General features: G+C 42.7%; 1 protein-coding gene across 1 annotated transcript; it reads left to right on the plus strand.

Annotated features, from left to right (window-relative positions):
- Nucleotides 1-302: 302 nt before the first annotated feature.
- On the plus strand, nucleotides 303-16,413 carry LOC125016860 (diacylglycerol O-acyltransferase 1-like). The gene is made up of 17 exons (XM_047599606.1): nucleotides 303-689; nucleotides 2,388-2,475; nucleotides 3,768-3,808; nucleotides 4,072-4,157; nucleotides 7,427-7,479; nucleotides 7,842-7,947; nucleotides 11,087-11,215; nucleotides 11,580-11,648; nucleotides 11,762-11,865; nucleotides 12,335-12,373; nucleotides 12,496-12,537; nucleotides 12,638-12,682; nucleotides 13,541-13,653; nucleotides 13,875-13,940; nucleotides 14,414-14,501; nucleotides 14,621-14,683; nucleotides 15,526-16,413. The coding sequence occupies exons 1-17, from the start codon at nucleotides 448-450 to the stop codon at nucleotides 15,673-15,675; spliced, it is 1,524 nt and encodes a 507-aa protein (XP_047455562.1). The 5' UTR covers nucleotides 303-447; the 3' UTR covers nucleotides 15,676-16,413.
- The last annotated feature ends 604 nt before the right edge of the window (nucleotides 16,414-17,017 follow it).

Raw genomic sequence — 17,017 nt, forward strand, 5'->3', positions numbered from 1 at the left:
AGATCTGCTGTCGTATATCTTTAAGAAAGCTCCGGAAAAGCTACGTAAATGGGCCTAGTTAAACTTAACTAAAACCCCCATTTCTTCATCTCGATGTCTCCATTACGCTTACATGCACAAGGGATCCCTGCTAATGGCTCCTGTTCTTGGAAAAGCCTCCAGGCCCTGGCTGACTCACCTGGCGGTTACAGTGTGCAACAGTCGCACAGAGTTACAGTGCGCCGTGGCCGCTTTCTCTTTACGCCTCCTGTGTCATCTGTGCGGAAATCTGAGCTCAAGGCGGCATTGTTTTGCAATTCCTCCACTTCCCTATCCCTGAACTGCGTCCGTGTGTCACAGAGTAGCAGCATGCGCGCTGTCATTCACAGTTAACGCGCACAGGCTCATAGTAATCTGTCCTTCTGTGGTGAAACATATATATATATATATAATATAAAAAAGGAAGGAATGGGGGACGGGAACACGGTTTCGGCCAAAACTCGCCGGAGAAGAGAGGCTCTGGCAGCGGGGAGAAGCGCGAGTCTGCTCCCGACCAGCGAGAGGTCTGCAGCGGCGTCCCAGAGACCAGCGACCGCAGACACCAGCCCCGAGAATGGACAGAGAAAACGCGACCACTCGCTGGAGACAGCCCGGCCCAAAGCGGCGGACGAGAAAAAGAGACACTTGCATGACTTAAGTGAAAGGATGAGGTGAGTTAGCAGAACTGACTGGTTCGGGGGGGAAAGTTTGGAGACGTTTGTTTTCTCATTCAGCGTCAACTTGCTAACGGCTAGCGACACCACCAGCGTCACCTACAGCTGTAAACCTTTAGTTCAGTAACAGGTAATTGATCAGAGGCGAACCAGAGAGGTACCATCCAAACTGGATTTAAAGCTGCATTCATAGGCAACCTGGGAATTTAGACATTCTAATGTCCCAATAGGAAAAGTCCAAGAAATAATCCATCTCAAATTGGATTATTTTGTTTTTCGAGCCAGACTTTAACTGCTGACAGACTACAGATGTTGTCAATTCAGCCCTAGTCTCAACAATTGACAAAAGTAGTAGTAATAGTTCTGGACCGAGTTTGGCAGCAAGAATCATCCCAGATGATGTGGAAATAACACTGATTACAGAGCCGCGTTTAAATCTCCCGACCCACCTGCCCGTGGTCCACTTTATTGGTATTAACCAGAGGTGGCAAAAGTATTCACATTCTGTATTTAAGTAAAAGTATGAATATATGTGTAAAAACACTTGTGTAAAATACTGATTCATCTCCTTTACTCAAGTAAAGACAAGAACGTACAAGCTCTGGAAGTATTTCATCTGTAGAGGTTAAAAAAAGTATCAAACCTGTTTTTCCAGTGTAAGGAGCAGAAAGTACAGCTATTGGTGTATAAATTAAGGGAGTAAAAATAAAAAGTTGTCAGAAAACTAAAAACCCAAGTAAAATGCAGATAATAGTGATGAAGTATTTGGATACTTTCCACCTCTAGTATCGAACATTGAATTTAGGATTGAAATGTATCATTTAGAAAGTGGATGCTGACAGTGTTGTCATGCACCAATAAACGGCCTAGGCTAACATTAGCTAGCATATATTGTTGGCAGCTATGAAAACAATCAACCAGATTATCATCCACACTCATTTAATTATTGATAAAGGCGTGATAATCTATTGTTTGTGTAAAAAGAAACAAAGCACAACAGTTTTCTTTTTATTCAGGCAGAAATGTCTGGGGTTAAAAAATATGAAGTTAAATGCCACAAAAAGGAGAAATGAATATGTTTACAGCCTAGTAGTAAAAATGGCCAAGTCACAGACTGGTGCCATTGGGACATTACTATCTGTGACTAGGGACACTCGGCCCTCGCTTGCAGACGCTCCCCTCAGGCTCCACCTCTTATTAAGAAAGCTAATTTTAAAGTAGCCATCAGTTAGGTGGAGTCAGATGGATACGGCCAGAGGTAGCACCAAAACAACTGTTTACTGAAATCTGTGGCTAACGTCATGTAGCGTTTGTCCATACAGAGAATGTTGCTGTGTCAGTGAAATGCATGGCAAACTTTTGGACATTGTACAAGGTACATTGAATGCAACATCACAACACTGATTGGTGTTTACAGCTCTCCTTGGGAGTTGTGTGCCAATAAGACACATGAATTGAACCACATTTTTTTTTTTTTTTTGAGGAGGCCAACTGCTGTTATCTATCTCAACAATCTCATTATGAGCATGTTTTGTCTGTTGCTGGTATTCTTCCTTTGCACTAACTATGCAAACGCTCTGTAGGTATGTTGAGCCACAAATGGCCAATGTCTCATTTGCATTTGAGTCAAATTCATGTTGCTTAAGCCTTCTTCTTCTTCTTCTGGACTTTTTTCCACCTACTTCATATCTGCAGCGTCCACAAGACGCAGGAATCTCTGCTGAGCTCAGCCAGTGGTTACAGTAACTACAGAGGAATACTCAACTGGTGTGTGGTGATGCTGGTAAGACACACAAAGAAAAATACACACACACACACTACTGTATGAGAGACTGACAATGTGATTACGTAACGTGCAGCATGGTTTGATGTGCACATACAGCGTTTTGCATGCGCTAGGCCTTTCACGTCAATTTTTTATGTGGTTGCTGACTAATATGTTTCTTTTGGCTGTACGGACATGAGCCTGTGACTTCACATGATGTGAATGCAGCAGGACAATCTACGGCTTGTTCTTCTTAAGAGATACAGTAGCATTTCCAAACGATGTTCACTGTGTGACGTCAGTCACTTCGCACCTGGGCCACCCTTCATGCTCTAGCGGCAGTGGAACAGTCTTCTGCAATATCCGTGTCCGTTTGTTAGTCACATTTACGTGCAACTCTAGCAGAGGAGAAAAAAAACAAAAAAAAAAAACAGTACACTGCTTCACACACAGGTGAGTTGAAGAGTGAGTGTGTTGTGTCAGCTCCGTCTGCCCTCTTGGCAGAAAGATAACAGCTGGTTGAAGGAACATGCTTCATTAACTGTGCCTGCTTGTGACCCAAACACTCAATTCGTGATACTGTCATGCCATTTTTTAATTTTTTTTTGTCATAGGCTCAGTCACCATCGTCTTAGTTTGTGCAATTGGTAGTAATTTCATAGATAATTATTTCCTTAAAATGTTTAATTTTCTAATTTTGATCCTTTTAATGGAAATCTTGGGAAATCCGTCCCGGTTAATTCCTCTCACCGTAGGGCACTTTTAGCTGCATTTCTTCTATGAATTGTGTCGTACAAATAAAGTTTAATATTACCGTTACTTATTAATACATACAGTGTGCAACTGATATCTTAGGCTCAGCCCCTTTCGCAGCTCTTACTCCTCTGCACTCAGAAGGAGGGACAGGATACGAGAGCAGAGGGTAGAAGACGAGGCGAGTGAAGCCTCCTGTTAATCCACTCTTTGAACACAAATCACTGTGTTCGTCATTGGAGGTTTTTCCTTCTTTCTGATTGAACTTTGGTGCCATTCCCAGGCCTGGAGCCTTTGTGTTTGGTAATGAGGTATCGCAATCCATTTAGACAGAGACAGAAAGTGAGGAGGGGAGATGAAAAGAATGATGGGAAATGGGAAAAGGAGATGGGGAAACGGGGAGAAGCAGTTAAAGAGGGGAAGGTAGACGCATTCACCAACAGAGGGGGGTGGGGGAGAAGAACAAGTTAATTCAATTACACAAGAAGAAATGACAATGAGAAGGGGTAAGAAAGGATATTGTGCAATAAATCTTTAGCTTTTGCTCATTGTTACAGGTGCTGAGTAACGCTCGCCTCTTCTTAGAAAACCTGTTAAGGTGAGTAAGAGATCAGGTATTACTTGTACCCAATTTGTCATTCACAGAGATTAATGTTCAACACGTAACAAAAAGACCAGGTTTTCAAAATTGCACATATTTACGCCCTCTGACCCTCAAATGTTTTTGTTGCTCTGTTTTGACTTCCACATTCCAGATAATTACTTGTATTGTACGTAACACATCTCTAATGACGTTCCAGTGCCCCGGTACTGAACAAGCTATGTCACTTCACTGATCTGCCTTTTTGTTCTGTCCGTCAGGTACGGTGTCCTGGTGGACCCCATTCAGGTGATTTCCTTGTTTCTGAATGATCCCTACAGTTGGCCGGCAGCGTGCCTGGTGATTGGTAGGTAAACCTTTTGTGCCGTATTTCACTGAGGGGTATGAGTGTGAATATAATAATAATAAACAAGAAGTTGGGCGCTTTTATGGAACAGTTTGAAGTGTTATACTTGATACATTTGAGGAACTTGCTGTATGTCTGTATCACAACTGGGTAAAATACCAGCTTCTTTTTCCCCATACAGTGAAGTTGCGTGATCTCCCTCACTTAATATGTGCCTTCCTATAGGACACACAGGTGCATTGTGAACTCAAAGTTTCAGTGTTTTTTTGTTTTTTTTATGGTATATTGCAGTAAAAGTCTGCAGTGGTGCAGCTTGCAGCGTCTCTAGAGGCGCAATCACCTGCCCTATATACTGCACACTGGTACTCTCCTGCAGAGTGGGAGAGAGCGAGAAAAATGGGGAGCAACACAGAGAGAGAAGAGAGAGCGATGAATAAGGATGGTGTAGTGGAAGAATTTAATGGAAGAGAAAATTAAGTGAGTTGGTGTGTACTGAGGGCTGGGAAGAAGGCAAAGGAAGAGACACGGGGTTGAAAGGGAAGAGGAAAAGTGCTGCATCAACTCGGGGCAGGAAAACAGAGGAGGAGAAGTAGATGGAGTGAAGGGAGAGGAATGCACAGAGGCTGAGCAAGAGGCAGGTGAGAATGTGAGTCTGTTTACAGTAGCGTGGACAGTAAAGAGGCTCATTCCCACAGGGCATTCAGAGAGTCACTGCAGCAACTTGTACACACCCTCCCACGCTCGAATGCCCCAGCACAGAGTAAATTAGTAGACCATACTTCATGAAGCCAAGAGCAAAGTGGGTAAAGTTTAAAGTTTTACATTTTGGGCAGTGGCCCATGAGGGCCCACCTGATTCATGGTGGAAGGCTGACAGGGGCGTCACTAGGAATTTTGGGCCCCATGGGGGAAAAAAATCCGATTGGGCCCCACCCCCTCATTGTAGAGGCCGAAGGGTCGGTCCGTGTACCATTCGTTCATTTGAATTTCAACTCAGACTGGAAAAACTAGAAGTTTATGTATAAGAAATACAAGAAAAACATGTAGAAGGTAAAAGCAACATGCACTTTATAACATTAAAACATAACTTTTTGAACATTAGGATCATCCCACCCCGGTGCAGAACTGAACGCTTCAGACGCTCCTTTGTTACCACTGCCATCAGACTTTACAACAGCAGTGTAAACAGCTCACAGCTCTGGCCTCACTGAGCCCATATGTAGCAGGCTTACACCGTCACTTTATCCACAACTGCTGTCACTTGGTGTACTTTGTGCACTGTACATTTTGTTGCCTGTTGTCCTGTTTAATGTTGTGGTCCTATTTAATTTCTTTAATTCTTTAATTTCTTTCTGGTCACTGTCTGAACCTCTCAGATGACATCTCTGGTCTCCTTGGCCCAGTAGTCTCCTTCAATCTCAATGTGTGTTAAAGCCACCACTGCCACCACTCCCTTTGTTTTGTCCACTTGTCCAGAGCACCTAAATCTGACTCACTGTTTTAGATTCTCCTCTGTTGTCTGGTTTATCTCCGCATTAGGAGGTAATTTGATTGTTTCTCAGCTATAATAAGCACCATGCGTGCCCTTCGGCTGCATTCACACAAAACCTGGCAATGTAGCACCCTCCCACAGGGCCATGCAGAGGTGTGTGCGTTTTTTGTTTTACAGTCACAATAAAATAAGAGAATAAGAGAATATCTTAGTTCTCTAATCCACAACGTTGTTCTCGCTAATGCCGCTCCCTGTCTTCATTCACAAGGACTCGCTCACAGATGCGTCTGTTCATTTGTGTTTTAGAACATAACCAAATGAAACAGCCAGAAAATATTTTATTTCTCTAACCCACGCCTTCGTTCTCACTCACGCCGCTCCCTCTCTTCATTAGCAAGGACTCATTCGAACACAGTTGCTCTCTGCCAGTCTTTCTCTCTCATTCACTCAGCTGGGGGAGAAAGGGGCCACGTTTGAATGTTATATTTGCAAACGGGAGTCAGCAAATGCTACTTAAAGTAAAAAGAAAGTTGAAGCATCACAATGAAACACAACTCTATTGTACAAATGGGGGTTCAACGTTAAGTCCCAGTAACAGTGTAATAACATTTGATTGCAGCATACTTTGCCCACGCTCTAAAAATATCGGTTGCATCTGTTTTTAAGGACGTTAAATTACAGATACATATTGGTTCTGTTTACTTTTTAGTGGTCCATTTAATGGTAAGATTAAGTGCATAATTATAAAATCTCATGCAACTGTAAGTGCAGGGAGGGCTATTTTAATGAATCACTGCAGACTTGACAGGTTGAATAAAATATGTTTGACCTGTACACAAGGAGTTTCAGGACATTTGTCCTGGAACCTTTTTCTCTCTCCGTAGTACCTCAAAATGAAACATAAACGTGCGCCTGAATCACTAAAATGTTTGATCTGGGATCTGGGATAGATACACTCAAGTTGCAAAGATTGTTGCAGACTCCAGTAATCAAAGTGGTTGACGTTTTTTTCACATCTGCTGACACTCTAGATTAGATATCTTGACATGCTAATGACTGATTAGGGTCTTAAAATGGAACAATTGCTGCAATTATGTGTCATCAGCCTAGTCTAGTCAGGGTAATGAGGAATCTGCATACCAGTGACTTCCTGAACTTAACTGAGCAGCGACTTGGCTCACAGTTTAAACCCCAAGACAAAAGTGAAGTCTATGTACAGTTTGCTCCTCACAGAAATGTGTGTTAAAACCAAAATTATATATATATATATATATATATTAATTATTTTTTGTCCATCAACATAGCCACTGCTCCATTTCCTTTTTCATCCTACAATGTCCATTCACACTGTGTCATTTAAAATTCATTAAAATCGAGATAAATGTAAGTGCAGGAGATCCCAGAATGGTGACAGAATATGCGTGTGCTAGAAAAATGCACAGCCACGAGTCCCGTCCAGTCGCTCAGCCGTCCTAGCAGTTGGCGTGTGCTGTGGGACACATATGCCCCGTTACTGCTGGCTCATTTCTTTCATCAGGTGTTGCTGTTTAATCGGGCGAGAGTCTGTGAGTTTGTGCGCGAGACTCCACGTCGCCGAGAAGGCGGCAGAAAATCCGACCGAAACACCGTTCGTGACTAAACTAGTTGGATCCTGCTGAGCACCACGCTTTTACATGTGCAGTATATGCACAGTGCTGCAGCCATACTGTATATATGTGTGTGTGTCTGTGTGAACTGTTTAAGAAGAGCTGACGTCAACCTCTCATTGTGTTTGACAGTTTCCAACGTCTTCATCCTGGTGGCCCTCTACACAGAACGACAGCTGTCAAAGGTGAGTGGAGAAACCCTCCCTGCACTTAAACACCAGAGCTCTGTGGTTTTCAGCTGCACCGCTGAATCCAGAGCACTTCTGCAGCTCTCAGGAGGGATTATTTCCCGCTTGCAAATGTTAAATGGTAAAATGAGAAATTAGTTTCACCGTCTACATTTAGGGCACGTTCGGTTACACTGTGTCTGTTTAGGGTGCATGTGGAACATCATGAGCTTTTTCAGACTTAACTAGGCCATCATAAGTTAAAATGCATTCAAACTAGACAACCGCTTTTCTGTGTGTTGTGATGGTGGGTGAAAATGGGACGCCACGCTGTTTGACACGAAACCCCCGTCCCTCTCTGCTTCTCCCTGTCTTCCCAGGGTTCATTCAGTGAACTTGTGGGACTTCTGGTCCACTGGATTAACATGGCAATTATGCTAACGTTTCCTGCTGCTGTGGTCCTGTCCGTCTCCTCCATGACCCCAGGTAAAAACACTCCTCTCTGTTATTGCTCCTGAAAGCCGAGACGAATGGTCGACTAAAACCGTGGTATTTATCATGCAGATAGGTTACAGTGTATGGAATAGAAAATAATGTAAGCGTCGTAAAGATTAAGAGGGCATTCATATCCTTGCCCTTCAGAGAAACAGCGCACCGGTTTGATAGTGCAGTAAAAGGCATCTCTTATACGGAGTCATAATTGGAGTCGGTTAGTGGTAATGGACCAGTTGGTCATGACTGGAGTGTTTCCAGCTGGCTCAGAGGAGGAGGAGGAGGAGGAGGGAGGAGGGAGGACAGAGGAAAGAGGAAAGAGGAAAGGGAAAGACGGGAGTACAGGTTGAGATGGAGATGCCAAAGTGGGTGTGGTTTACAGTGCGGGGTCATTCAAGGGTCACCTTCTTCTGTCTTCATCAGGCCGCCTGACAGAAACCATGGCTGCCTTCCACACACCACGCCATTCACCCACGGTGAACTGGGAAATCGGCACAGCGCGATATTCCTCGCGAAAAATCCCAGTACATATTCGTTAAAAACCTGCGGCATCAAAAGTTGCATTCTTTAAACATACACACATACAGATGTTCTTAGATGGCTTGTTCACATAAGTAACAAAAGATTGATTTACACTCAGCAGAAATTTTAATTCTTCTCTACCGACTAAGGACAGACGGAACATACCGACGGAAAATGCCGCAGCAGACGAATCACTTCTGTGCATCTTGAAAATAAAAATGGGTTGGAACGAGCGCATACTTCTGGCGTCACTGGCAGATCTCCAGGTTTCTCTGTTCCACCCAGGCCGACTTGCTTGTGTTGCGACAATAACGCCGCACTTACATGTTCTCGTTCAAACGTGCAGCGGACAACAAAATATTTCACGACCAAGGTTGTCACTTAACCTACAAACGCTCCACGGTAGGAGGGTTTCATGTCATTAGAAAGATGTATTAAGTCACCCTTTCACTCAACAAGCTTTAATCGGTTTACCTGTAGCTGTGTCTTGACAGATAGTGAGGCGGTAGTTTGGAGGTGAAAGATCATTGATTAATTTTTTGCTCTTGTTTTGGGATTATTCTCCTCTCCTCTCCTCTCCTCTCCTCTCCTCTCCTCTCATCTGTTCTCTCGCTGGGAGGTGACAAAGTAAAGGAGTGAGTCCATCTGTCTGTCTGTTCTCTTCGCTGCGCCGCTGTTCACACAGGAAGGGCAATGACAGAGGGCAGGTGTGTGCGTAGCTGCGCAGATGCTGCACGCTCGCGTTTGTGCCCGTACGACTCGCGTTTGTGGGGCTATAAATCTGTGTACGTAGTCCCAGCGCGGGGGCCTAAATTTCCCCCCGCAAGAGCCCATAACATAAATCTGTAAATTTTAAAGGGAGCTTGAGGTTCACACTTAGGGTAAAGGCTTGGATTACTCAAGCAGCGATTATGGTTAGTCTCCAGGAAATTGATGTAACCCAACGTAGCGTCTGAAATGATGAAAACTCTACGTGTGACCTATTGCAATGACTGGGCACTTTTTACGCAGCTGTGGTTCATGATAATGTGACACCTGGCTTCATTTCAAATTTGATGAAATTTAGGAATACTATATTGATGAGAGGAAACTGTTAGCTACTGTCCACTGTCTATTTCTTTAATGGTTTTTTAATGTGTCCTCCCGTCTGCTGCCAGAGATTTTTTGGCTTCAAAATAGTTTTAATTTAGTTGAGTGTAGTTTAATAGCTGTTTATAACGGCGTTTCGTTCAGAAACAAGTCAGTGCAGCTAACACAAGGCGAGAAATATTCAGAATAAGTTATGCTGTGTACAGTAGCTATTTAATGAAGTTTTACAACAAGATCTTTTTGAAAATGATCTTGAACAGAACTATGTATATCAGCTGAAAATGACGACCGAAATGCAGCCAGACAGTTTGAGAAGTGGGTGTGACTCTGTTTCTGACCTTTATTTGCTTGGTTTAATGCTGTTTGCAGTGACAACATTTTTAACTGGTCTTGGGGCTTTTAGGAAGGGAAATGCGTGGCGTGTTACCCGTTGTGTTGAAAGAAAGGTGTGTTTACTCATCCAAACCTGGAACTAGTAACTAAACTACTAAAAAAAAAAAAAACCTGACCACAAAGAGAAAGCAAATACACTCAGAACGGTATACAAAAGATATACCGCATCTTTATAAAGGTATTCTATTACTGACATCAATCCTGCCCTTTGCTATTCCAGAGTCTGCTCTGAGAGGACATGACAATTTAAATTTGGGATGTTCACTAGTGACTAAGGCTCCTGCCATGTTTTGTTTTTGTCTCTCGGCCTCCACCCGTATATTTGTTTCTGTGTTTACTGTCTACAGTAGCTGTCTGGGAGACAATCTAGCTGTTTGCATGCCACACTGAGCCAGAGAGACAGATGGTTAATGGACAGTATCTGCTGTGGTTTGATGCTAGGTGTGCTGACCTCCTCCTCACCCCGCTGGCACAACAGCCACTTTTTAGTTGTGTGTTTCTGTGCCTCGTTTGTGCGCGCGTATCCTATGTGCGGCGTGAGTCCGTGCGTGCTCTTTGTTCGGCATAATCCCTTTTTATCGAACGTATTGATTAAGCCCTTGGACAAACTGCTCGGCCAGCGTGTGTGTTTGTTCACAGTTGTCAAAATACGTTCATTAATGTGCCTTCGAATTAGTCTTCCAGTGCCGGGCCAATAAACACGAACGCTGGGACAGTTGCACAAAGCGCACAAACACAACCGCGATCGTGAAGAACGTGCCGACTGTAATAATGTCCTTGCCTTAGCTGGAGCGCTCTCATACTTGAGATGATTTATTTTGCCGGCCTTGTTTTGCTGTTTGTGCAAGATCAAGTGATGGCCTCAGTCACGTTCTGTCTCTTTTCCTCTCTCTTATCTTATCTTTGTTTATCTTTTGTTTTTCTACTCTTTTACATCCTGTCTCTTTCGCTGTCATTTCTTTATCTCCTTCTCCTTTCAGCATGTTCTACTATACACCAGCTTTGCCCTTCCATTCCTTCCTCCTCCTGTTCTCATGCCCTTAGATCATGTGTCAGCTGCTTACGGGTTTTTTTGTGCTTCAGCTTTATCCATACCTTCACCACTTCTCCTTTCCTCTCCCCCCGTCAGTTGGTGGCGCGTTTGCACTCGGCAATTACACCATTCTCTTCCTAAAGCTGTACTCCTACAAAGACGTCAACTTGTGGTGCAGGGAGCTGAGCAACATGAAGGCCAAGAAACTGGCCAGGTCACTGTCATGTAAGTCACACACATCCACACCGAGCTTAGATTGTAGAATATAATTTGTCTCGGCAGAAACTACGTTCATATTCATAAGAAGGAGGTGAGATACAATTGTTGGGATGATGTATTCAGCGTCTGTGCATGCAGGAAGTGGTTTAACCCACACTGGTTGTGCTATCACAGTGACATCTACTGGCAGACACTTGACGCTGCGGCTCTTAGATAAAATTAAATGACAAATGATACATGAGCTGTTAAAACACAGCATAGTAGAATGATTATGTGACAATATCCACTCTTATTTTTTTCTGTATTTGCATGTAATAACTCATGGCACATACTGCAATTGTGTGTGTCTTTGTGTATGAACTATAAACAGGTCCTTCAGCGCAGCATTTAAACGGAGTCGGCCAAAAGGTGTGTTATCCTGGCAACCTCACCATCAGAGGTACTTCCACTACATTATTTGCTGAGTAGTAGATCATGCCTCTGAAACCTACAGCTTGTTTTGCCACGTACTTCCGACTAACCACCGCACTGACCTCTCCCCCATCTCTGTAGATATGTATTACTTTGTCTTTGCACCGACTCTGTGCTACGAGCTCAACTTCCCCCGCTCCCCCAAAATTCGAATGAGTTTCCTGCTGAGGAGACTATGTGAGATGGTGAGGAAACATCCCATTACAGCAACACCCTGTTCAAAAAACTACCCTGTGCTTTGGCTGTACAGCGTGTGAACAGAGTTTTACTAAAACAGCAGTTAAAAAAAAAAATAAAAAAATGCACTCACACACTCATCACACGCTTTATCATCTGCTTTGGATTAATTAATTAATTTGGACTAATTGTATTATGGACTGTTTCATAGTCATTGATAGCCTTAATAATATTTTAATTCTCCAGTTTTGGAAAAGCTTGAGATCAGCCTGAGACATCTAGTGACAACAAAGTTAAACATGGCAAGGAACATACGCAGATATGTAGATACTAGGCTACTGTCAAATGTTTTTTTTTCAGAAAGTCCAATAAAAAGTTTTTTCAGCTTCAAAATACTCTCTCAGTTGACCTTTAATATTATCAGTTTATTTATCTCACATCATGTCACTCATTATGAATTTGTCTCTTCCTCCCCAGCTGTTCTTCATCCAGCTGCTAGTTGGCCTCACCCAACAGGTGAACTAAATCTGAAGTGTCAAACTTAACTGAGAAACAACTTATAAAACCTAAACATTGTATCGCACGTCCGAAAGTGGCGTAACGTGTATTTTTTCTTCTCTCTCTCTTTCTCTCTTTAGTGGATGATTCCCATCATTCAAAGCTCCATGAAACCACTGGAAGTAAGGAACACGTGATGACAGTGAAGCTCACACCGCGAGTGTCAAGTGCTGCTGTTTGTTATCTAATTCTCGGGTTTCTCTCTCTTCCCCTCTCCACCAGGACATGGACCTGTCCCTGATGACTGAGAGACTCCTTCGATTAGCTGTGAGTAAAAACACACCAGCTGACAACACGCCCCTATATCATCAACCTTTCTACTTACTGGGAGTTGGTTTCACTAAGTCTTAGTCATTACTAGTCATAGGTAGTGGTGAACGAGTTCCGAACCTTCACCGACTGTTTTTATTGTGCAATAAATTAGAACTTGGATTAATTTGGATTAATGTTGTGTTTGACTCAATTTGTCCAATGAATTATCACCATCATCTGATGCACATATATACAATGTGTATTTTGAGCTGCATTTAAAATTTCTCAGTGAACTGTAGATTATTGCAATGCATCACAATAATATATCGTAATCGTATATCGTATATCGTATCGTATATCGTATCGTATATCGTAATATATCAAGTATCGTGATACGTATCGTATCGTGAAGTCCTTGCCAATACCCAGTCCTGGTTGTAAGTCATGTGGGGTCGAGCAAAGGCACCGAGTTTGACTGTTCCATCTTCTATTAAGTTTGGCTTTGGGACGGGGATGAGCAGACACAGACTTGGGTGAAAGTTCAAAAAGTTTCTTGTAACCAGTTCAGAGCTGATAGGGTGAGGTGTCGTATGAGCTGGCAGCCTGATGGATGGAGACACAGTTAAGAGAGCTGAGAGGTCACTAAAACTACAACACCAGATCAGGTGACTGTCTGGAGAATGTGGAAATCCGTGTGTTTCGGCGGTTTTGCAAGAGTTTTCAGTAATGAGCCAAAACCTTAGGATGACGACAATCTCACAGCAATGTCCAGGTCAGTGAAGTGAACAGTTGAGTCACCGGATGTGGAAACGCGCCAACATCGCACACTGGTGAGACGGTGTATATTTTATTTTCGTCCACGTGTCTCTCCAGGTTCCCAATCACTTGCTTTGGCTGATGTTTTTCTACTCGTTCTTCCACTCATCTATGAACTTCACAGCTGAGCTGCTGCGTTTCGGGGACAGACAGTTCTACCAGGACTGGTGGTGAGTTTGTGTGCACTGAAATTAAAATATTTATGTCCGCACACTTGGAAAATAATTTCAGTCCTTTGTTGTAGTTTTGTTTTTTTGAGGAAAGTCTTTTATGGTGACTTTTTTTTTAAGGGTTTTATAGCGTTTTATAGATGCATCAGTATGGTCATCAATATCAATGCCATTATTTAGTCTCTGTAACGATTTAACGCTCACCGACTCTCTTCTTTCAGGAATTCAGAGACGGTGACGTATTTCTGGCAGAACTGGAACATCCCGGTACACAAGTGGTGTCTACGGTGAATCATCCGCGCACTAAAACATTAGAAGGAAGCTGTAAAATTTATAGAACTGCACACGGGGAGGGGAGGAGGGGTAGACTTACGATGTATTAACATGTATTTGGGAAATGGATTCATTTGAATAAGTGTTAGTAGCAAACACAGTGTCTGCGGGGAGTTCCTCGGCAGCAGGAGCACATACAGTGAATCAAATTGAACGAGACAAAGTAAATGTGATGCTGTTTAAATAGTTGTGAGCCTGTTTGCAGGTAGAGAAGGAGATTCACAGCACATTATAGGTCAAGACAATTCAGAGAACCTTTTTCTCAGTGGGTTTCTGCAATCCTGTCATGCTACATATGTACGATATATAATACAGATGAGCGCATACATAATAATAATCCAACTAAATAAAAAATGTACTATTTTTTTTTCGTTATCTGTCTCTACATACTCCCAATTTAACATCTATTCTTCCATCTGTCGTGCAGCCACTTCTACAAACCGCTGCTCAGGAGGGGGTTCAGTAAAAAGGTCAGCCAGTCGGCTGTCTTCTTCTTGTCGGCCTTCTTCCACGAGGTAAGAGCAGAGACCACAACGGCTCTCTCCGCCCACGCCGACAGAATCACTTGGTACAAATGGTCAGATGGTGTTTTATAGGGAACACGGCTGATTTAATGGTTTTTGTTTCCTGTCAGTATCTGGTGAGTGTTCCTCTCAGGATGTTCAGACTGTGGGCATTCATGGGCATGATGGCACAGGTAAGACCCGACACAGAACCATCACTGTCTGATAATCAACCCACAACACAAACCCTGCACTCTGCTGATATTTGAAATACGTTTGTGTTTCTATTGAAACTTGGATAATTTGTATCATTAGAGCAGGCTGCATCCCTTCTTTATGTTAAAGAAAGTCAAATTAGAAATGTATACACAGACTAGGGCCATGTGTTAACTGGCACAGAAAAAGAAACATTATGCTCCCAGCTGGATATTCCATCAATCAGAGCCATTCTCAAGTAACTCAACAGCACTCAGATGACATGTACAACTACATCGCTGTTATTCTTCTATCCATCACCACATAAAGCCTGACCAAACTATTGATTGGCCTTACAGATCTTTGCTGGAGCATAATCAACTCCCAACAGAGTGGCTCCAGTCAAACCTTCCCTACAAACATAAGTTAAAGTTATGGCAGGTTAACAGTGTCCTTTTAGACTGTGGGACGTTTTATGAGGCACAGAGAGGATTATGGCAGAGAAGGCTAGCAATTAACTTGAGGAAACGATCATCTCTAAAATGTGTTTAAGACACGTAACAGAAGAAATTAATAAGAATTCAATGTTCTGCCGGGAAATGTTTGGACTTGACATTCATGTCAATGCTACTTAGACATGTACCACCCACCTAGACCAGACTAGACACCTCATAGCAATGACACACTGATTAGGTTAGCAACAAAAACAAAAAACATCCAGAACAACGCAAGGTGTTGACCTGGCCTCCAAATTCACCAGATCCCAAACTGATCAAGTATCTGTAGGATGATCTCTCCCCATGTTGCTTTAATTTACATTTCTTTCATCCGCTCCACTCAGCTTCCATTAGCCTGGTTCGTTGGCCGCTTCCTGCACGGTAACTACGGCAACGCTGCCGTGTGGATGTCCATCATCATCGGCCAGCCGTTCGCTGTCCTGATGTACGTCCACGACTACTACGTCCTGCACTACAGACAGGAGGCCGCCTAACGCTCCACACATCTTTCCTACGTTGCCTCAACGTTTTCGCACAAACACCTAAATACCACATATCACACCAGCTGCTTATAGCATGTTTACATTAGGGACCTTGAGTAGGAAAGCTAAGAGGAAACAAACAGAAATAGTAAATATGAGTTTTGAAACACTACTGTAACATATAGGGAGGGCTTTACGTTAGGGCGGTTTGTACTCAGGTGATTTTTATTCCAGTGTCTTGATAAAACATCTGATAGTTGGTTTGGGCTGACGCTTTCAACAGCTTTCAGGATACTGTTACTTTCTTAACACATTTGGATTCCTTTTTTTTTGTTTTCTGTGTTCATGGGCAGTTAATTTGGAGATTTATTCTCTAATTTGTTTGTTTTTCTTTCTTTTTTTTTGTGAGCCAAAGAGGCCTTAACCTTTCTGATCACTGTGAGGTGGAGGGTCGTCGAAGACGTGAATGTATGCTGGGATGATTTAATGAATAAAAATGTTGTTTTACTATGATTACTGTATCAGCTATGAAGAAGCCAGAATTACTGTATGTCTTTGTTTTGTTTTTTTTTGTTTTTTTTACTGAAGTGCCGTGACAGTAATACAACACATATGCAATTCGTCCAACACTTTCTGTGTATTGTTGCAGAGTTTGTGCTGTTTTGCCTTGTTAGTATCTCATTGGACTATAGTGCCAAGGAAACGAGCCTAAATACAATGAATCCCAAAATAAATTGATATTGAATTTAAGTCATGTTATGAAGCGTGTTTGTGTGTTTTGCTTTTGACGAGCGTCTGCCTTGTTTTACACAGGAGGGAACTCTTCCTTTCTGATGAATTTGATCAGAGTGAATCGAGATTAAACGCCAATGATCACGCATGAAGTTCTTTAAACAGGGGAGAGTTGTTCTTGAAACTGACAGACTAAGAAGAAAGATCTGGATTTCCATTAGCTTTTCATACAAACACTTATTAAAAATAAATACATATCAGCGGTCAGAGAGTGGAGAAAAGTGGATCATTTCAAATAAATGACAGGATGATGTTTTTTATATGGTGATCTGTCACCAGGTTGCTATCAGTGAAGTTGATTTGACTGGATGAGTTTCTCTTGCGTTTGAGATCTTTGGCATGCACACAATTAGCCACAACATTATGACCAAAGACAGAAGTAAATATCATTAACTGTCTTGTGTCCAGTCAATGTTCTGCTGGGAAACGTTTGGACCTGGTATTTGTCTGGATGTTACTTAGACCAGACCAGGCACCCCCATCCAATAGCAATGACACTCCTTCTTAGCAGCAGCCATCCCCAGCAGGATGCAATCTGACACAGACACACACACAAAAACAG

This window comes from Mugil cephalus, chromosome 11, assembly GCF_022458985.1.
Source record: "Mugil cephalus isolate CIBA_MC_2020 chromosome 11, CIBA_Mcephalus_1.1, whole genome shotgun sequence".
NCBI lineage: Eukaryota > Metazoa > Chordata > Actinopteri > Mugiliformes > Mugilidae > Mugil > Mugil cephalus.